Here is a 22,092-nt window from a genome sequence, read left to right on the forward strand (position 1 = left end):
GAATAAGACCTCCTGTGATAAGATTTTTTCTGTCTTGCGTTCCAACAAATCCTGTGAAAGCTCAGGCTTTTCTGAAGTGGGTTTCAGATCTAGAGCTTTCAGGAGTAATTGTACCAGTTCCAATTTTGGAACAGGGTCTGGGTTTTTATTCAAATCTATTCATTGTCCCGAAGAAGGAAAATTCTTAAAGATCAGTTCTGGAGCTGAAGTTTTTAAATCAATTTGTAAGGGTCCCAATTTTCAAGATGGTGACTATAAGGACTATTCTACCTTTTGTTCAACAAGGTCATTACATGGCCTCAATAGACTTACAGGATGCGTATCTTCACATTCCGATTCATCCAGATCACTATTGGTTTCTGAGATTCTCTTTTCTAGACAAGCATTACCAATTTGTTGCTCTTTAATTTGGCCTAGCAACAGCTCCAAGAATCTTTTTGAAGGTTCTCGTGCCCTTCTATCTGTAATCAGAGAGCAGGGTATTGCGGTGTTTCCTTATTTGGACGATATCTTAGTACTGGCTCAATCTTTTCATTTAGCAGAATCTTACACAAATCAACTTGTGTTGTTTCTTCAAAGACATGGTTGGAGGATCAATTTACCAAAGAGTTCCTTGATTCCTTGAGACAAGGGTCACCTTTTTAGGTTTCCAGATAGATTTAGTGTCCATGACTCTGTCTTTAACAGACAAGAGACGAATGAAATTGGTTTCTGCCTGTCGAAACCTTCAGTCTCGATCATTCCCTTCAGTGGCTATGTGCATGGAAGTTGTAGGTCTCATGACTGCAGCATCGGACGTAATCCCCTTTGCTCATTTTCATATGAGACCTCTGCAGCTTTGCATGCTGAATCAATGGTGCAGGTATTATATTCGGATATCACAGTCGATATACTTAAATCCCAACATTCAACTCTCTCTGTCCTGGTGGTTGGACGATCATCAGATTCTTCAAGGGGCCTCTTTTGTTTGTCCTTCCTGGACTGTGATTTCAACAGCTGCAAGTCTTACAGGTTGGCTAGCTGTCTGTGGGTCTCTGACAGCACAAGGAGTTTGGAATCCTCAAGAGGCGAGGTTTCCAATCAATATTTTAGAACTCTGTGCGTTTTCAGGGCTCTTCAGGCTTGGCCTCTATTAAAGAGAGAATCATTAATTCGTTTTCAGACAGACAATATCACAACTGTGGCATATGTCAAGCATCATGGGGGGACTCGCAGTCCTTTAGCGATGAAAGAGGTATCTCAGATACTTTCTTGGGCGGAATCCAACTCCTGTCTAATTTCTGCGATACATATTCCAGGTGTAGACAATTGGGAAGCGGATTATCTCAGTCCTCAGTCTTTACATCCAGGGGAGTGGTCTCCACCCAGGTGTATTTTGTCAAATTGTACAGATGTGAGGTCTCCCCAAAATAGATCTGATGGCTTCCCAGGTACCTTTCCAGGTCCAGGGATCCTCAGGCGGAGATGGTGGATGCTTTAGCAGTTCCTTGGTTTTACCAACCTGCTTACATTTTTCCTCCTCTAGTTCTTCCAAGGGTGATCTCCAAGATCATATTGGAACAATCGCATGTGTTTCTGATAGCACAAGCATGGCCTCACAGGTTTTGGTATGCGGATCTTGTCCGGATGTCCAGTTGCCAACCTTGGCCACTTCCTTTAAGGCCAGACCTTCTGTCTCAGGGGCCGTTTTTCCATCAGGATCCCAAATCGCTAAATTTGAAGGTATGGAAATTGAACGCTTAGTTCTTGGTCATAGAGGTTTCTCTGATTAATAGTATGTTACAGGCTTGTAAGTCTGTTTCAAGGAAGATTTATTATCAGGTTTGGAAAAGCTATATTTCATGGTGTTTTTCTCATAAATTCTCTTTGCATTCTTTTAGGATTCCTAGAATTTTACAGTTTCTTCAGGATGGTTTGGATAAAGAAACAACAAAGTATTAGCGCACATCCAAAATGAAACCACACTTATTTTGATATAAAGTCTGCAAAAAATGCCTGTTTAAAACTCTATACTCTTAAATAATATTGGGATCTTAGTCACACAATATGGCCATATTCTGCTGAGCCAGTCACCACTTACAAGGTGTTCCAAAATAGACTGGTCCTAACACTATAAATTTTAACCTTTCTGGGCTGAATCCTATTATTCTAATATAGAATTCCAACTATGTGGTTCTATGCCTGATTTAATGAGGCTGCCTGGCTTTATATAGCCTTAATGACACTGCCTGGAACACACCTGAGCAGGTTTTTAGTGGTGTGCTTTAACCAAAGGGATTTGGTCAATCTCCCTGTAAAAAATACAGCAAATAAAACATAGGGGTTTGGTTAAGCACACCTTACAAAAACATATTATATATTAATGCACATATTGTGGGAGTGCTGCCAAAATGACCAGAGTAAATACAAACAAACAACAAAGTATTCGCACACTTCCAAAATGAAACCACACTTATTTTGATTCAGCCCAGTAAGGTTAAAATGTATAGTGTTAGGACCAGTCTATTTTTGGACACCTGGTAAGTAGAATATGTCTGCAAGTACCTTGAAGTTACACATCTCTACTCTTTCTGTTTTATTTCATAGAAAGATTGCTAAACTTCCTGATATTCACTGTTTTGTTCAGGCTTTGGTTTTTATCAAGCCTGTTGTTAAATCAATCTCTCCTCCTTGGAGTCTTGCAGGCTTCTCCTTTTGAGCCTATGCATTCTTTGGATATTAAACTACTTTCTTGGAAAGTTTTGTTTCTTTTGGCTGTCTCATCAGGTAGAAGAGTTTCTGAATTGTCTGCTCTCTCTTGTGAGTCTCCTTTTCTGATTTCCATCAGGATAAGGCTGTTTTGCGGACTTAGTTTAAATTTCTTTTCTTCCTGAGGTTGTGAATTCTAACAACATTAGTAGGGAAATTGTTGTTCCTTCCTTGTGTCCTAATCCAAGAATACTCTTGAAAGATCTTTACATTCTTTGAATGTGGTAAGAGCTTTGAAATACTATGTTGAGGCTACTAAGGATTTCAGGAAGACTTCTAGTCTATTTGTTGTCTTTTTCTGGTTCTAGGAAAGGTCAGAAAGCCTCTGCCATTTCTTTGGCATCTTGCTTAAAGCTTTTTATTCACAAGGCTTATTTGGAGGCGGGACAGTGTCCACCTCAGAGAATTACAACTCATTCTACTAGATCAGTTGTCACTTGGGCTTTTAAGAATGAAGCTTCGGTTGATCAGATTTGCAAAGCAGCAACTTGGTCTTCTTTGCATACATTTACTAAATTTTATCATTTTGATGTATTTGCTTCTTTTGGCAGCTGTCTCAGTTTGATTCTTCTGCTTATGATTTGTTTTTTCCTGAAATGTGTGTGAAATTTATGAGAGAGACTTATATTTTTGTGGATTTATTTTTTTCAGCGGAATTAGCTGTTTTTATTTTATCCCTCCCTTTCTAGTGACTCTTCTGTGGACTTCCACATCTTGGGTATTTCTATCCCATACGTCACAAGCTCATGGACTCTTGCCAATTACATGAAAGAAAACATAATTTATGTAAGAACTTACCTGATTCATTTCTTTCATATTGGCAAGAGTCCATGAGGCCCACCCTTTTTTAGTGGTTATGATTTTTGTATAAAAGCACACTTTTATTTCCAGTTCCTCTTTTTGTATGCTTTTTTTACACCTTATTTTATCACCCCACTATTTGGCTATTCGTTAAACTGAATTGTGGGTGTGGTGAGGGGTGTATTTATAGGCATTTTGAGGTTTGGGAAACTTTGCCCCTCCTGGTAGGATTGTATATCCTATACGTCACTATCTCATGGACTCTTGCTAATATGAAAGAAATTAATTTATCAGGTAAGTTCTTACATAAGTTAAGTTTTTTTCTTTCATGATTTAGAAATAGCATGCAACTTTTCAATGTATTTCTATTATCTACATTGTTTTATTTTCTTGAGATATCCTTTGTTGAAAAGCATATCTAAAATAGGCTCAGTAGCTGCTGATTTGTGACTTCACACAGATGCCTCGTGATTGGCTCAACTATGTGCATTGCTATTTCTTCAACAAAGGATTTGGGAAGAATTAAGCAAATTAAATAATAGAAGTAAATTGGAATGTTTAAAATTGTATTCTCTATCTGAATCATGAAATACATTTTTGGGTTTCATGTCCTTAAGATAGTTACAGTAAAGTCCAGGAAAAGCATCACTATGGAGGAAACCAAAATTTGGTGATGGTCATGGGTTCCAGACTTCAAACATTCATGCTGAGTGAAGATGAATGTGAAAGAAAGAGAGAGAGCACATAAAGACCCACAATTCCTACCTGTCAGTTTGGTTGTCATTTTCCTGTTATCTTCTGCCCTCTCCCATCACTTGGTTAAAACTGAAGAAAGAGGCGAGTGGATAGGAGTTAGTTTCCTGCTAAGTGATTTAACAGTAATTCTAAAAACACTTTTTTCTTTCATGTAATGAGGAGAGTCTATGGGTCTCCATAATGTGGGATACACTTCCTGCCAGCAGGTGGCAGGAATTATATGCCATATGTTATGGGCACCCATTGACTCGCCTCATTCAGAAGAAAGACATTTATTGCTAAGTATAAATTCAATTTATTTTTTTATTTTATTTAGGCTTTTTAATATATGTTGCAGATTTCTCTAAAGTTTCTGTGAGCTCTGAAATTATTTTATGCATTAATATGGCAATTTCGGTAATATTCCCTTTAAATGAAAAAAAATATCCTTATGTTAAAATCCAAAATTGTGAAATAATAACAAAAGTAAAATCAAATCGAAACAGAAAACTCCGTACTCAAAGTAGCAGAAGACAATGCCTCCCTCCAGTTTGTCAAATTCCATTATGTCAATAACGTTACAATTATACAAAATTTAGAACCAGGTGTATTAATATTACATATAAATTATGCTCCTGGTTTTATTTGCTTCCTTATTCACATTATAATGTTTGACTAACTTTTTTAGGTATTCTTGCTTATAGCTTGAATGTTATGTTGCTTTATTTAAGGTAGTAATAGATATAAACTAAAATGTATGAGCTTACTACTCAAAACAACTTTTAGGGACTCAGAGTAGCATTTTATTTAAATTCATTAAAATACTTTAAATAGTTGTTATTGAGATCTGGAATTTCATTGCAGCGGCACACAGCTCTTTCCATGCTCCAATCTACTTGCTATATTTTTTTTATAGACCGTATTTTATTTTGGCAGAATGTTAAATAGGTAAAACAAGCTCACAATTCCTTTCTTTCTTTTGCAGAACTTGAAGAGAGTTGCTGAAGTTTGGATGGACGAATATGCAGAGTACATTTACCAGCGCCGACCTGATTATAGGCATCTATCGGCCGGCGATGTAGGAACTCAGAAGGAACTCCGAAGTAAATTGAATTGCCAGAACTTCAAATGGTTCATGACTAAGATAGCTTGGGATTTACCAATCTACTACCCTCCAGTAGAACCACCAGCAGCTGCCTGGGGAGAGGTAAACAAGAGCAAACCCTTATTGTGCATTAGGTATCTGTCCCCTCTCATGGTTTGCACAAGTATGTTTTTCTATGTAACGGATACTTGACCTGTATATTGGACAAAACAAATTGCAGTCCTTCGAGATTCTGCTTGACAATAAGCCTTACAATACAACTACTATATGGGTAGGCTTTTCTGAAATGTATGTTCAAGCCCAAGCCTAATAATGTGTGTTTCCTTCCATAAGGCAGGGAGAGTCCACAGCTTCATTGTTGGGAAATACAACACCTGGCCACCAGGAGGAGGCAAAGACACCCCAGCCAAAGGCTTAAATATCCTTCAGTCATTCCTTGCCTTTCGTCACTATAGGAGGTGGCAGAGAAGCGTCAGAAGATTTGGAAAGACCTGTAATGGGTATGTTGCCTTCAAGAAATGACTGAAGTTTTAAGTAATCATGTCAACCTCTCAGTGAGAGTATTGATGATGAAAGTTAAAGTCTGGAGATGCAGGGAAAGTTTTTCTGCGAACCCATCCAGACTGTTGCCTAACAGCTCCTGAGCAATCAGTGTTGACGAGTTTCACTGCTTGCTGTTACCAACTCAAGTCCATGTCAGAGCGTTGCTGCAAGACTGTCACACTTGAGAGGCTGTGCCTGTTCCACAGCATGGATCCTGGAGGGTAAGTTTTGATAGGTGTGGTTTAAAACTTTTTTGCGCTGCCTTATTTGGGTAAGCCCTTTCCCCTATGATATTTTCCCCAAAATATCTGGTTTAGGTGTGCCGGAGAAGTGTGAGTTTAGGAGTAGGGGCGCAATGGAATGCTTATACCCTTGTGAAAGTGGGATAAACATTTCAAATGTTTTGGAGAAAAGATATATAATGGAGAAAAGATATATAATGTCAGTTTTATAACGTATTTTGTTCTTAAGAAATATGTTTTATTAGTTACAAGGAGTCAGATATAAATATACATTAAAACACATATGTGTCTATGCCCTTAGATGGCAGGTATGTAGATGAACCTATGGAGGTTTTAACAAATATTTGATACGTTTTTTTCGATATTGGATTTTTTGGATTTATATATTATAAACCTGCAATAGGAACAGATGTTGGATTTTAAGGACTAGTCTAAGTGTTGTACCTAGTACATTGAATACCTAGTGCAATAGCATAAAAAAGTAAAAGAACAACAATAAAGCAATATTGCATTGATACAGGATTATATAAATAGTTGATAATGTACTACTATTGCTAAAAACATAACAATATAAATGAAAAAATATAATTGAAAATAATAGTAAGAATATGATCTGAAAATTAGTTCATAATGCCTCGAGATATATAGAAGAAAAATCGCAGGGAAGAGATGCTGAACAGAGGTATTTTTGTCGGCCGACAAGTTTAAGAGTAATGTTAAAAAAAAACAAAAAAAAAAAACAATAGAATCAAATGATGATGCCCAAAATTGTTTTTTTGATTACCACCGGTGGATTTTTAAATGCAATTAAATTAACAAGTCTAAAAATTCTAAAAGTTCAAAAAGTCTTTGTAAAACAGTATCCACTTTGTCACTTCTTAATTTAAAATGTGCTTCTTAAGATGAAATATATGGATTGATATAATGTTGCGTGATCTTATTTTGTATCCTCCTCTTGTTGTTACTGTGTATATTGGAAACTTACCAGAGCTCTACGGTCTGAAGAGAAGTGGACAGTAAGGAGCGGTGTTTTACTTACTGTGCTCTTGAGCCGATTCTGGAGCCTGGTAGAAATTGTCCCGCTACGTAGATTTTCTTTTGCCGGTCTTTGGATACTGTGATTGATCCGGGTGGTATTCTGAAGTCCCCTTCCACAGTAGTCTGGAATCTGTCTTTTGCCGTGGTCTAAAATATACAGTGGCTCCTGGAGGGCACTAGACGCCGGCGTTTTTGGTCTGCGTTTTTTTCTTTGCCCAAAAAAGTCTTTGTATTGCTCTATGTGGAAACGGACAGGTTAGAGCCCAGCTTATAGCCGATTGGTTATAGTAGAGAGAATGGTAGTGTCTGATAGCAGCAGTCGGATGTGACTGGGACACTAAAATGATTTGTAGGTTTTTAACAGTAGTTTGCTACGCGTTTCAGCTGTTGGCCTTTTTCAAGCTTAACTACTGTTGAGAGGTTTGGCGGTCTTTTTATTCCTTCAAAGTGTCTCTTTAATTGGACCTATTAGTTCATTATTCAATTTACGTTTGCACATTCACTGCAGCTGTTTAAATATTTTGGTTTGTAGGCATTTTTCAATGGCATCAAGAGTCTTTTACCATTTAGATTTTAAAAACATTTAAATGTTATCACGGTTCTTAAAAGTTATCATGGTTCTTAAAAATGTTATCACGGTTCTTAAAAAAGCTTATACTTTCCTAAGATTTTCATAAACCTTAGTTATCCTCATAGAATTTAAAAAACAGAAATATTATACCATGAAATTCATAAGTTTAAAATTATCTGTTCTATTATAATCGTTTGTTGAACAGTTGGGGAATTTTTATTTATATTTGATTGTAAAAAATAAATGTAGAACGGAAATTTCATAAACCTTAGTTATCCTCCTAGAATTTAAAAACAGAATTTAAAAACAGAAATATTATACCATGAAATTCATAAGTTTAAAATTTAAAATTATCTGTTCTATTATAATCGTTTGTTGAATAGTTGGGGATTTTTTATTATTATCTGTATTTGATTGTAGAAAATAATAAATGTAGAGCAGAAATTTCATAAACCTTAGTTATCCTCATAGAATTTAAAAACAGAAATATTATACCATGAAAATCATAAGTTTAAAATTATTTTGTTCTATTATAATCGTTTGTTGAAAAGTTGGGGCTTTCTTATTTGCATTTGATTGTAAAAAATAATAAATGTAGAACGGAAATTATTTATTTTATATCTATAAGATCTAAATGTCTTGGAGGTTGATAGTAAAAAATAAAAATAAATATAAATAGAAGTCAAGTAAAAAAAACATTTTTATTTTTTTATTTTTATTTTATTTGTGGAAAACAATTGAAAACCAATTGTTGTTTTCAAATGTACTCCTACATATAAACATTGGAAAAAAAATTGGGGGTTTAGAAGTAAAAAAGGGAAAAAAGCATATTTTAATAATGTTTATACATGAGTAGTTTTGGATCTTTAATTCTTTTAAAAAACTATTTAAATTAAAATCAATGTTAAGACCTTTTGGTTGCAATGTTTGTAATTTAAAAATCCATTTTGCCTCTGCTTGTAATAGTGTTCTGGATTGATTCCCCCCTCTAATGTTTTTGCCTACTTTTTCTATAGCTGTAAAGTTGAAGTATTTTAAATTGCTATTAAAGTTGATGTATTTTAATAGCTGTAAAGTTGAAGTATTTCAGATTATGCAATAATAGCAATTTAAAATACTTCAACTTTACATTCCTGCTTTATATGTTGTTTCTCTTGTTAAGTGTGTTCAGTCAACGGGTCATCCATTACTTATGGGATATATTCTCCTTCCCAACAGGAAGTTGCAAGAGGATCACCCAAGCAGAGCTGCTATATAGCTCCTCCCCTCACATGTCATATCCAGTCATTCTCTTGCAACCCTCAACAAAGAAGGAGGTTGCGAGAGGAGCTGGAGTTTTTACTTAACTATTCTTCAATCAAAAGTTTGTTATTTTAAATGGCACCGGAGTGTGCTGTTTTTCTATCTCAGGCAGTATTTGGAAGAAGAAACTGCCTGCGTTTTTTATCTATGATCTTAGCAGGCGTAACTAAGATCCACTGGCTGTTCTCGACATTCTGAGGAGTGGGGTAACTTCAGACTGGGAATAGCATGCGGGGTCCTCCGCAAATGAGGTATGTGCGGTACTTTATTTTCTGGGAATGGAATTGACTAAGAAAATACTGCTGTTACCGTATGATGTAAGTACAGCCTTAAATGCAGTAGTAGCAACTGGTATCAGGCTGATAAATGTATGCGCAGTCGAGTTATATTCTAGGGACTAGAATTTGACTGAGAAAATACTGTTAACACTGAAATAATACTTAAGCCTTCTCTGCAGTGGTAGCGACTGGTAGCAGGCTTAGTGATAGCTTTGCATGACATTGAAAAATGTTGTTTTTTAATAAAACGTTTACTGGCATGTTATTCGTTTTTTGTGAGGTACTTTGGTGACAAATCGCTTTGGGCATGATTTTTTTCCACATGGCTAACATATTTTTCTGCATGGAAACCGTTATATCAGGGCTCCCACTGTTGTGATTGGAGTGGGAGGGCCCTTGTTTTAGCGCCTTGTTGCGCAGTTAAAATTATTGCACAGTCTTTCTGCTTCTTCCTCCTTGATCCAGGACGTCTCTAGAGAGCTCAGGGGTCTGCAAATTTCATTTGTGAGGGAGGTAATCAGTCACAGCAGATCTTGGGTATCGAGGGGTTAATCATCCTTTTGCTAATGGGTGCAATCCTCTGCTAATAGTACACTTCTTGTTAAGAATTGTTTCATTATATCTGTATTTTTGAAGCGCTGCAGCGTTTTTTATATTGCTTGTAAAACTTATTGAAAGTGATTTCCAAGCTTGTTAGTTTCATTGCTAACTCTGTTTTAAACATGTCTGATTCAGAGGAAACTGTTTGTTCATCATGTTCAAAAGCCAATGTGGAGCCCAATAGAACGATGTGTACCAATTGTATTGATATTGCTTTGAATAAAAGTCAATCTGTACCGATAAAGAAGCTATCACCAGACAACGAGGGGGAAGTTATGCCGCCTAACTCTCCTCACGTGTCAGTACCTGCGTCTCCCGCTCGGGAGATGCGTAGGATTGAGACACCTAGTACATCTAGGCCCTTACGAATCACTTTACATGATATGGCTAATGTTATGAAAGAAGTTTTATATAATATGCCCGAATTAAGGGGCAAACGCGATAGCTCTGGGTTAAGGACAGAGCGCGCTGCTGACACGAGAGCCATGTCTGATACTGCGTCACAACTTGCAGAACATGAGGACGGTGAGCTTCATTCTGTCGGTGACGGTTCTGATTCGGGGAGACCGGATTCAGAAATTTCAAATTTTAAATTTAAGCTTGAGAACCTCTGTGTGTTACTAGGGGAGGTATTAGCGGCTCTGAATGATTGCGACACGGTGGCAATTCCAGAGAAATTGTGTAGGTTGGATAGATACTATGCGGTACCGGTGTGTACTGACGTTTTTCCTATACCAAAAAGACTTACAGAAATTATCAGTAAGGAGTGGGATAGACCCGGTGTGCCTTTTTCCCCTCCCCCGATATTTAGAAAAATGTTCCCTATAGACGCCACCACACGAGACTTATGGCAAACGGTCCCTAAGGTGGAGGGAGCAGTTTCTACGTTAGCCAAGCGTACCACTATCCCGGTGGAGGATAGCTGTGCTTTCTCAGATCCAATGGATAAAAATTAGAGGGTTATCTTAAGAAAATGTTTGTTCAACAGGGTTTTATATTGCAGCCTCTTGCATGCATTGCGCCTGTCACGGCTGCAGCGGCATTCTGGTTTGAGTCTCTGGAAGAGGCGATTCGCACAGAGCCGTTGGATGAGGCTTTGAGCAAAGTTAGAACCCTTAAGCAAGCTAATACGTTTGTTTCAGATGCCGTAGTACATCTAACCAAACTTACGGCTAAAAATTCCGGATTCGCCATACAGGCGCGCAGAGCACTCTGGCTTAAATCCTGGTCAGCGGATGTAACTTCCAAGTCTAAACTACTTAACATTCCTTTCAAAGGGCAGACCTTATTCGGGCCCGGCTTGAAGGAAATTATTGCTGACATTACGGGAGGTAAGGGCCACGCCCTTCCTCAGGACAGGGCCAAACCAAAGGCCAAACAGTCTAATTTTCGTGCCTTTCGTAACTTCAAGGCAGGAGCAGCATCGACTTCCTCCGCTCCAAAACAGGAAGGAACTACTGCTCGTTACAGACAAGGTTGGAAAGGCAACCAGTCATGGAACAAGGGCAAGCAGGCCAGAAAGCCTACTCCCGCCCCTAAGACAGCATGAAGTCAGGGCCCCCTATCCAGAGACGGATTTAGTGGGGGGCAGACTTTCTTTCTTTGCCCAGGCTTGGGCAAGAGATGTGCAGGATCCCTGGACGTTAAAGATTATATCTCAGGGATACCTTCTGGATTTCAAATCCTCTCCTCCACAAGGGAGGTTCCATCTTTCGAGGTTATCGACAAACCTAGTAAAGAGAGAGGCATTTCTACAATGTGTACAAGACCTCTTAATCATGGGGGTGATCCACTCAGTTCCGCGATCGGAACAGGGACAAGGATTTTACTCAAATCTATTTGTGGTTCCCAAAAAAGAGGGAACCTTCAGACCAATCTTGGACTTAAAGATCTTAAACAAATTCCTAAGGGTACCATCGTTCAAGATGGAAACCATTCGAACCATCCTACCCATGATCCAAGAGGGTCAATATATGACCACGGTGGACTTAAAGGATGCTTACCTTCATATACCGATTCACAAAGATCATTATCGGTACCTGAGGTTTGCCTTTCTAGACAGGCATTACCAGTTTGTGGCTCTTCCCTTCGGGTTAGCCACGGCCCCGAGAATTTTTACGAAGGTTCTGGGCTCACTTCTGGCGGTACTAAGACCACGAGGCATAGCGGTGGCTCCGTACCTAGACGACATTCTGATACAAGCGTCAAGTTTTCAGAATGCAAAGTCTCATACAGAGATAGTTCTAGCATTTCTGAGGTCGCATGGGTGGAAAGTGAACGTGGAAAAGAGTTCTCTGTTTCCACTCACACGGGTTCTTTTTCTAGGGACTCTTATAGATTCTATAGAGATGAAGATTTACCTGACGGAGTCCAGGTTATCAAAGATTCTCAATGCTTGCCGTGTCCTTCATTCCATTCCAAGCCCATCGGTAGCTCAGTGCATGGAGGTAATCGGCTTAATGGTAGCGGCAATGGACATAGTGCCATTTGCGCGCCTGCATCTCAGACCGCTGCAACTATGCATGCTCAGTCAATGGAACGGGGATTACTCAGATCTGTCCCCTTTGCTAAATCTGGACCAGGAGACCAGAGATTCGCTTCTCTGGTGGTTGTCACCGGTTCATCTGTCCAAAGGAATGACCTTTCGCAGGCCAGATTGGACGATTGTAACAACGGATGCCAGCCTTCTAGGCTGGGGAGCAGTCTGGAATTCCCTGAAGGCTCAGGGATCGTGGACTCAGGAGGAGAAACTCCTCCCAATAAACATTCTAGAATTAAGAGCAATATTCAATGCTCTTCTGGCTTGGCCTCAGTTAGCAAAGCTGAGGTTCATCAGATTTCAGTCGGACAATATCACGACTGTGGCTTACATCAATCATCAAGGGGGAACCAGGAGTTCCCTAGCGATGTTGGAAGTCTCGAAGATAATTCGCTGGGTAGAGTCTCACTCTTGCCACCTATCAGCGATTCACATCCCAGGCGTAGAGAACTGGGAGGCGGATTTCCTAAGTCGCCAGACTTTTCATCCGGGAGAGTGGGAACTTCACCCGGAGGTATTTGCTCAACTGATTCGTCGTTGGGGCAAACCGGATCTGGATCTCATGGCATCTCGCCAGAACGCGAAGCTTCCTTGTTACGGATCCAGGTCCAGGGACCCGGGAGCGGTGCTGGTAGATGCATTAGCAGCCCCTTGGGTTTTCAACATAGCTTATGTGTTTCCACCATTTCCGTTGCTACCTCGGCTGATTGCCAGGATCAAACAGGAGAGGGCATCGGTAATTCTGATAGCGCCTGCGTGGCCACGCAGGACCTGGTATGCAGACCTAGTGGACATGTCGTCCTGTCCTCCATGGTCTCTTCCTCTGAGACAGGACCTTCTAATTCAGGGTCCTTTCAACCATCCAAACCTAATTTCTCTGAGGCTGACTGCCTGGAAATTGAACGCTTGATTCTATCAAAGCGTGGGTTTTCGGATTCGGTTATTGATACATTAATACAGGCTCGGGAACCTGTGACAAGAAATTTTTTTACCATAAGATATGGCGTAAATATTTATATTGGTGCGAATCCAAGAGTTACTCATGGAGTAAGGTTAGGATTCCTAGGATATTAGCTTTTCTACAAGAGGGTTTAGAAAAGGGTTTATCCGCTAGTTCGCTAAAGGGACAGATTTCAGCTCTGTCTATTCTTTTACACAAACGTCTGGCAGAGCATCCAGACGTCCAGGCCTTTTGTCAGGCTTTGGCTAGAATTAAGCCTGTGTTTAAAGCTGTTGCTCCTCCGTGGAGCTTAAACTTGGTTCTTAAAGTTCTTCAGAGTGTTCCGTTTGAACCCCTTCATTCCATTGATATTAAGCTTTTATCTTGGAAAGTTTTGTTTTTGATGGCTATTTCCTCGGCTCGAAGAGTCTCTGAGTTATCTGCCTTACATTGTGATTCTCCTTATCTGATCTTTCATTCAGATAAGGTAGTTCTGCGTACTAAACCTGGGTTTTTACCTAAGGTTGTTTCTACCAGGAATATCAATCAAGAGATTGTTGTTCCATCATTATGTCCTAATCCTTCTTCAAAGAAGGAACGTCTTTTGCATAATCTAGACGTGGTCCGTGCTCTGAAGTTCTACTTACAGGCAACTAAAGATTTTAGACAAACTTCTTCTCTGTTTGTCGTTTACTCTGGACAGAGGAGAGGTCAAAAGGCTTCGGCTACCTCTCTCTCTTTTTGGCTTCGTAGCATAATACGTTTAGCCTATGAGACTGCTGGACAGCAGCCTCCTGAAAGAATTACAGCTCATTCCACTAGAGCTGTGGCTTCCACCTGGGCCTTTAAGAATGAGGCCTCTGTTGAACAGATTTGCAAGGCTGCAACTTGGTCTTCACTTCATACTTTTTCCAAATTTTACAAATTTGACACTTTCGCTTCTTCGGAGGCTGGTTTTGGGAGAAAGGTTCTACAGGCAGTGGTTCCTTCTGTTTAATGTTCCTGCCTTGTCCCTCCCATCATCCGTGTACTTAGCTTTGGTATTGGTATCCCATAAGTAATGGATGACCCGTGGACTGAACACACTTAACAAGAGAAAACATAATTTATGCTTACCTGATAAATTTATTTCTCTTGTAGTGTGTTCAGTCCACGGCCCGCCCTGTCTTTTTTTGAGGCAGGTTCTAAATTTTAAAATTATAACTCCAGTCACCACTGCACCTTATAGTTTCTCCTTTCTCGTCTTGTTTCGGTCGAATGACTGGATATGACATGTGAGGGGAGGAGCTATATAGCAGCTCTGCTTGGGTGATCCTCTTGCAACTTCCTTTTGGGAAGGAGAATATATCCCATAAGTAATGGATGACCCGTGGACTGAACACACTACAAGAGAAATAAATTTATCAGGTAAGCATAAATTATGTTTTTTCTATTACATATTGCAAGATGTCCCACGTTGAAACTGAATCAGAAGATACTTCTGGAAAATCGCTGCCTGGTGCTGGAGCTACCAAAGCTAAGTGTATCTGCTGTAAACTTATGGAATCTGTTCCTCCAGCTGTTGTTTGTACTGTTTGTCATGACAAACTTGTTAATGCAGATAATATTTCCTTTAGTACTGTTACATTACCTGTTGCTGTTCCGTCAACATCTAATACTCAGAGTGTTCCTGATAACATAAGAGATTTTGTTTCTAAATCCATTAAGAAGGCTATGTCTGTTATTCCTCCTAGTAAACGTAAAAAGTCTTTTAAAACTTCTCATTTTTCATATGAATTTTTAAATGAACATCATCATTCTGATTCTGATAATGGTTCTTCTGGTTCAGAGGATTCTGTCTCAGAGGTTGATGCTGATAAATCTTCATATTTATTTAAAATGGAATTTATTCGTTCTTTACTTAAAGAAGTCCTAATTGCATTAGAAATTGAGGATTCTGGTCCTCTTGATACTAAATCTAAACGTTTAGATAAGGTTTTTAAATCTCCTGTAGTTATTCCAGAAGTTTTTCCTGTCCCTAGTGCTATTTCTGAAGTAATTTCCAGGGAATGGAATAATTTGGGTAATTCATTTACTCCTTCTAAACGTTTTAAGCAATTATATCCTGTGCCATCTGACAGATTAGAGTTTTGGGACAAAATCCCTAAGGTTGATGGGGCTGTCTCTACTCTTGCTAAGCGTACTACTATTCCTACGGCAGATGGTACTTCCTTTAAGGATCCTTTAGATAGGAAAATGTAATCCTTTCTAAGAAAAGCTTACTTGTGTTCAGGTAATCTTCTTAGACCTGCTATATCTTTAGCGGATGTTGCTGCAGCTTCAACTTTTTGGTTAGAAGCTTTAGCGCAACAAGTAACAGATCATAATTCTCATAGCATTATTATTCTTCTTCAACATGCTAATAATTTTATTTGTGATGCCATCTTTGATATCATTAGAGTTGATGTCAGGTATATGTCTCTAGCTATTTTAGCTAGAAGAGCTTTATGGCTTAAAACTTGGAATGCTGATATGTCTTCTAAGTCTACTCTGCTTTCCCTTTCTTTCCAGGGTAATAAATTGTTTGGTTCTCAGTTGGATTCTATTATCTCAACTGTTACTGGAGGGAAAGGAACTTTTTTACCACAGGATAAAAAATCTAAAGGTAAATTTAGGTCTAATAATCGTTTTCGTTCCTTTCGTCACAACAAGGAACAAAAACCTGATCCTTCATCCTCAGGAGCGGTATCAGTTTGAAAACCATCTCCAGTCTGGAATAAATCCAAGCCTTTTAGAAAATCAAAGCCAGCTCCTAAGTCCACATGAAGGTGCGGCCCTCATTCCAGCTCAGCTGGTAGGGGGCAGATTACGTTTTTTCAAAGAAATTTGGATCAATTCCGTTCACAATCTTTGGATTCAGAACATTGTTTCAGAAGGGTACAGAATTGGCTTCAAGATAAGGCCTCCTGCAAAGAGATTTTTTCTTTCCCGTGTCCCAGTAAACCCAGCGAAGGCTCAAGCATTTCTGAAATGTGTTTCAGATCTAGAGTTGGCTGGAGTAATTATGCCAGTTCCAGTTCTGGAACAGGGACTGGGGTTTTATTCAAATCTCTTCATTGTACCAAAGAAGGAGAATTCCTTCAGACCAGTTCTGGATCTAAAAATATTGAATCGTTATGTAAGGATACCAACATTCAAAATGGTAACTGTAAGGACTATCCTGCCTTTTGTTCAGCAAGGGCATTATATGTCTACAATAGATTTACAGGATGCATATCTGCATATTCCGATTCATCCAGATCACTATCAGTTTCTGAGATTCTCTTTCCTAGACAAGCATTACCAGTTTGTGGCTCTGCGGTTGGCCTAGCTACAGCTCCAAGAATTTTTACGAAGGTTCTCGGTGCCCTTCTGTCTGTAATCAGAGAACAGGGTATTGTGGTATTTCCTTATTTGGACGATATCTTGGTACTTGCTCAGTCTTCACATTTAGCAGAATCTCATACGAATCGACTTGTGTTGTTTCTTCAACATCATGGTTGGAGGATCAATTTACCAAAAAGTTCATTGATTCCTCAGACACAGGTAACCTTTTTAGGTTTCCAGATAGATTCAGTGTCCATGACTCTATCTTTGACAGACAAGAAACGTCTAAAATTGATATCAGCTTGTCGAAACCTTCAGTCACAATCATTCCCTTCGGTAGCCTTATGTATGGAAATTCTAGGTCTTATGACTGCTGCATCGGACACGATCCCCTTTGCTCGTTTTCACATGCGGCCTCTTCAGCTCTGTATGCTGAACCAGTGGTGCAGGGATTACACAAAGATATCTCAATATCTTTAAAACCGATTGTACGACACTCTCTGACGTGGTGGACAGATCACCATCGTTTAGTTCAGGGGGCTTCTTTTGTTCTTCAGACCTGGACTGTAATTTCAACAGATGCAAGTCTTACAGGTTGGGGAGCTGTGTGAGGGTCTCTGACAGCACAAGGGGTTTGGGAATCTCAGGAGGTGAGATTACCGATCAATATTTTGGAACTCCGTGCAATTTTCAGAGCTCTTCAGTCTTGGCCTCTTCTAAAGAGAGAATCGTTCATTTGTTTTCAGACAGACAATGTCACAACTGTGGCATACATCAATCATCAAGGAGGGACTCACAGTCCTCTGGCTATGAAAGAAGTATCTCGAATTCTGGTAAGGGCGGAATCCAGCTCCTGTCTAGTTTCTGCAGTTCATATCCCAGGTATAGACAATTGGGAAGCGGATTATCTCAGTCGCCAAACGTTACATCCGGGCGAATGGTCTCTTCACCCAGAGGTATTTCTTCAGATTGTTCAAATGTGGGGACTTCCAGAAATAGATTTGATGGCCTCTCATCTAAACAAGAAACTTCCCAGGTATCTGTCCAGATCCAGGGATCCTCAAGTGGTAGCAGTGGATGCATTGTCACTTCCTTGGAAGTATCATCCTGCCTATATCTTTCCGCCTCTAGTTCTTCTTCCAAGAGTAATCTCCAAGATTCTGAAGGAATGCTCGTTTGTTCTGCTGGTAGCTCCAGCATGGCCTCACAGGTTTTGGTATGCGGATCTTGTCCGGATGGCCTCTTGCCAACCATGGACTCTTCCGTTAAGGCCAGACCTTCTGTCGCAAGGTCCTTTTTTCCATCAGGATCTCAAATTCTTAAATTTAAAGGTATGGAGATTGAACGCTTGATTCTTAGTCAAAGAGGTTTCTCTGACTCTGTGATTAATACTATGTTACAGGCTCGTAAATCTGTATGTAGGGAGATATATTATAGAGTCTGGAAGACTTATATTTCTTGGTGTCTTTCTCATCATTTTTCCTGGCATTCTTTTAGAATTCCGAGAATTTTACAGTTTCTTCAGGATGGTTTGGATAAAGGTTTGTCTGCAAGTTCCTTGAAAGGACAAATCTCTGCTCTTTCTGTTCTTTTTCACAGAAAGATTGCTAATCTTCCTGATATCCATTGTTTTGTACAAGCTTTGGTTCGTATAAAACCTGTCATTAAGTCAATTTCTCCTCCTTGGAGTTTGAATTTGGTTCTGAGGGCTCTTCAAGCTCCTCCGTTTGAACCTATGCATTCATTGGACATTAAATTACTTTCTTGGAAAGTTTTGTTCCTTTTGGCCATCTCTTCTGCCAGAAGAGTTTCTGAATTATCTGCTCTTTCTTGTGAGTCTCCTTTTCTGATTTTTCATCAGGATAAGGCGGTGTTGCGAACTTCTTTTAAATTTTTACCTAAGGTTGTGAATTCTAACAACATTAGTAGAGAAATTGTGGTTCCTTCATTATGTCCTAATCCTAAGAATTCTAAGGAGAAATCATTGCATTATTTGGATGTAGTTAGAGCTTTGAAATATTATTTTGAAGCTACTAAGAATTTCCGAAAGACTTCTAGTCTATTTGTTATCTTTTCCGGTTCTAGGAAAGGTCAGAAGGCCTCTGCCATTTCTTTGGCATCTTGGTTGAAATCTTTAATTCATCATGCTTATGTCGAGTCGGGTAAAACTCTGCCTCAAAGGATTACAGCTCATTCTACTAGGTCAGTTTCTACTTCCTGGGCGTTTAGGAATGAAGCTTCGGTTGATCAGATTTGCAAAGCAGCAACTTGGTCTTCTTTGCATACTTTTACTAAATTCTACCATTTTGATGTGTTTTCTTCTTCTGAAGCTGTCTTTGGTAGAAAAGTACTTCAGGCAGCTGTTTCAGTTTGAATCTTCTGCTTATATTTTCAGTTTTTTTCTTTATAAGATTTAAACTTTATTTTTGGGTGTGGATTTTTTTCAGCGGAATTGGCTGTCTTTATTTTATCCCTCCCTCTCTAGTGACTCTTGCGTGGAAGATCCACATCTTGGGTAGTCATTATCCCATACGTCACTAGCTCATGGACTCTTGCTAATTACATGAAAGAAATTTATGTAAGAACTTACCTGATAAATTCATTTCTTTCATATTAGCAAGAGTCCATGAGGCCCACCCTTTTTTGTGGTGGTTATGATTTTTTTGTATAAAGCACAATTATTCCAATTCCTTATATTTATGCTTCGCACTTTTTTCTTATCACCCCACTTCTTGGCTATTCGTTAAACTGATTTGTGGGTGTGGTGAGGGGTGTATTTATAGGCATTTTGAGGTTTGGGAAACTTTGCCCCTCCTGGTAGGAATGTATATCCCATACGTCACTAGCTCATGGACTCTTGCTAATATGAAAGAAATTAATTTATCAGGTAAGTTCTTACATAAATTATGTTTTTTAAGAACCGTGATAACATTTTTAAGAACCGTGATAACTTTTAAAAACCGTGATAACATTTAAATGTTTTTAAAATCTAAATGGTAAAAGACTCTTGATGCCATTGAAAAATGCCTACAAACCAAAATATTTAAACAGCTGCAGTGAATGTGCAAACGTAAATTGAATAATGAACTAATAGGTCCAATTAAAGACACTTTGAAGGAATAAAAAGACCGCCAAACCTCTCAACAGTAGTTAAGCTTGAAAAAGGCCAACAGCTGAAACGCGTAGCAAACTACTGTTAAAAACCTACAAATCATTTTAGTGTCCCAGTCACATCCGACTGCTGCTATCAGACACTACCATTCTCTCTACTATAACCAATCGGCTATAAGCTGGGCTCTAACCTGTCCGTTTCCACAGAGAGCAATACAAAGACTTTTTGGGCAAAGAAAAAAACGCCGACCAAAAACGCCGGCGTCTAGTGCCCTCCAGGAGCCACTGTATATTTCAGACCACGGCAAAAGACAGATTCCAGACTACTGTGGAAGGGGACTTCAGAATACCACCCGGATCAATCACAGTATCCAAAGACCGGCAAAAGAAAATCTACGTAGCGGGACAATTTCTACCAGGCTCCAGAATCGTCTCAAGAGCACAGTAAGTAAAACACCGCTCCTTACTGTCCACTTCTCTTCAGACCGTAGAGCTCTGGTAAGTTTCCAATATACACAGTAACAACAAGAGGAGGATACAAAATAAGATCACGCAACATTATATCAATCCATATATTTCATCTTAAGAAGCACATTTTAAATTAAGAAGTGACAAAGTGGATACTGTTTTACAAAGACTTTTTGAACTTTTAGACTTTTTAGATTTGTTAATTTAATTGCATTTAAAAATCCACTGGTGGTAATCAAAAAACCAATTTTGGGCATCATCATTTGATTCTATTGTTTTTTTTTTTTTTTTTTGTTTGTTTGTTTTTTAACATTACTCTTAAACTTGTCGGCCGACAAAAATACCTCTGTTCAGCATCTCTTCCCTGCGATTTTTCTTCTATATATCTCGAGGCATTATGAACTAATTTTCAGATCATATTCTTACTATTATTTTCAATTATATTTTTTCATTTATATTGTTATGTTTTTAGCAATAGTAGTACATTATCAACTATTTTTATAATCCTGTATCAATGCAATATTGCTTTATTGTTGTTTTTTGACTTTTTTATGCTATTGCACTAGGTATTCAATGTACTAGGTACAACACTTAGACTAGTCCTTAAAATCCAACATCTGTTCCTATTGCAGGTTTATAATATATAAATCCAAAAAATCCAATATCGAAAAAAACGTATCAAATATTTGTTAAAACCTCCATAGGTTCATCTACATACCTGCCATCTAAGGGCATAGACACATATGTGTTTTAATGTATATTTATATCTGACTCCTTGTAACTAATAAACAATATTTCTTAAGAACAAAATACGTTATAAAACTGACATTATATATCTTTTCTCCATTATATATCTTTTCTCTAAAACATTTGAAATTTTTATCCCACTTTCACTTGTAACTAATAAAACATATTTTTTAAGAACAAAATACGTTATAAGACTGACATTATATATCTTTTCTCCATTATATATCTTTTCTACAATACATTTGAAATTTTTATCCCACTTTCACAAGGGTATAAGCATTCCATTGCGCCCCTACTCCTAAACTCACACTTCTCCTGGAGGGTAAGACAGTTTTATATATACACTTTTGCGATACAGGGTCACAGTGTGGCTCCTTTATGCCTCAATAAGATCAAGGGTTAATATTTCCTTCAGGGGAATTATTTGAACAGCTAGGGGTTATTTATAACTGCTTTAATGTGAGAGTTTTTTTAGGCTCATAGACTGTGTTCTTTTGGCTTGGAACAAACAGGTTTCACTTTTGTTTTTGAGTGTTGCGCAGCTCATAATAGCTTAACGCATTTTTCATACAGGGGAAGTCCTGTCCTATGGACCACGTGACCGTGTGCAGTCTTTTTATTTTTCTATGATCCTGCTGCGGACATCACTCCTAAGGAGAGCGTTTTCACTGTTAGTTGTTTGGGTCTAGGAGTTGGTGAGTGCCCCAGCCATTGGGATTATAAAGGTGCCGTTTTTTAATAGAAGTGTTTTGTTTTTTTGTCTGTCCTTCTGTGTATATATCTTAGCTATGGAGGACTCTGATACTACATTAGAAGGTTCCACTCCTTTTGTACTGATTAATAATTCCTGTTTATATTGTGAGGAGGCCGTGGTTTGCCCGTCTGCTCAATTTTGTTTCATTTGCCTAAGCACTGTTCTAAAGTTTAAGAAGGGAGACAAGTCTGCTAAAACTCATAGCGCTATTAACCCCTCTGAGCC

At 38.7% G+C, this 22,092-nt stretch overlaps 1 protein-coding gene across 1 annotated transcript in view; it reads left to right on the forward strand.

Moving 5' to 3' along the window:
- GALNT10 (polypeptide N-acetylgalactosaminyltransferase 10) overlaps positions 1 to 22,092 on the forward strand; it is a 402,787-nt gene that overhangs the window by 345,727 nt on the left and 34,968 nt on the right. Inside the window, exon 9 of the mRNA XM_053718701.1 lies at positions 5,270 to 5,491. Coding sequence (XP_053574676.1) covers positions 5,270 to 5,491 — 222 coding nt within the window. The remainder of the gene's footprint in view (positions 1 to 5,269; positions 5,492 to 22,092) is intronic.

The sequence above is a fragment of the Bombina bombina genome, chromosome 6 (genome assembly GCF_027579735.1).
Source record: "Bombina bombina isolate aBomBom1 chromosome 6, aBomBom1.pri, whole genome shotgun sequence".
NCBI lineage: Eukaryota > Metazoa > Chordata > Amphibia > Anura > Bombinatoridae > Bombina > Bombina bombina.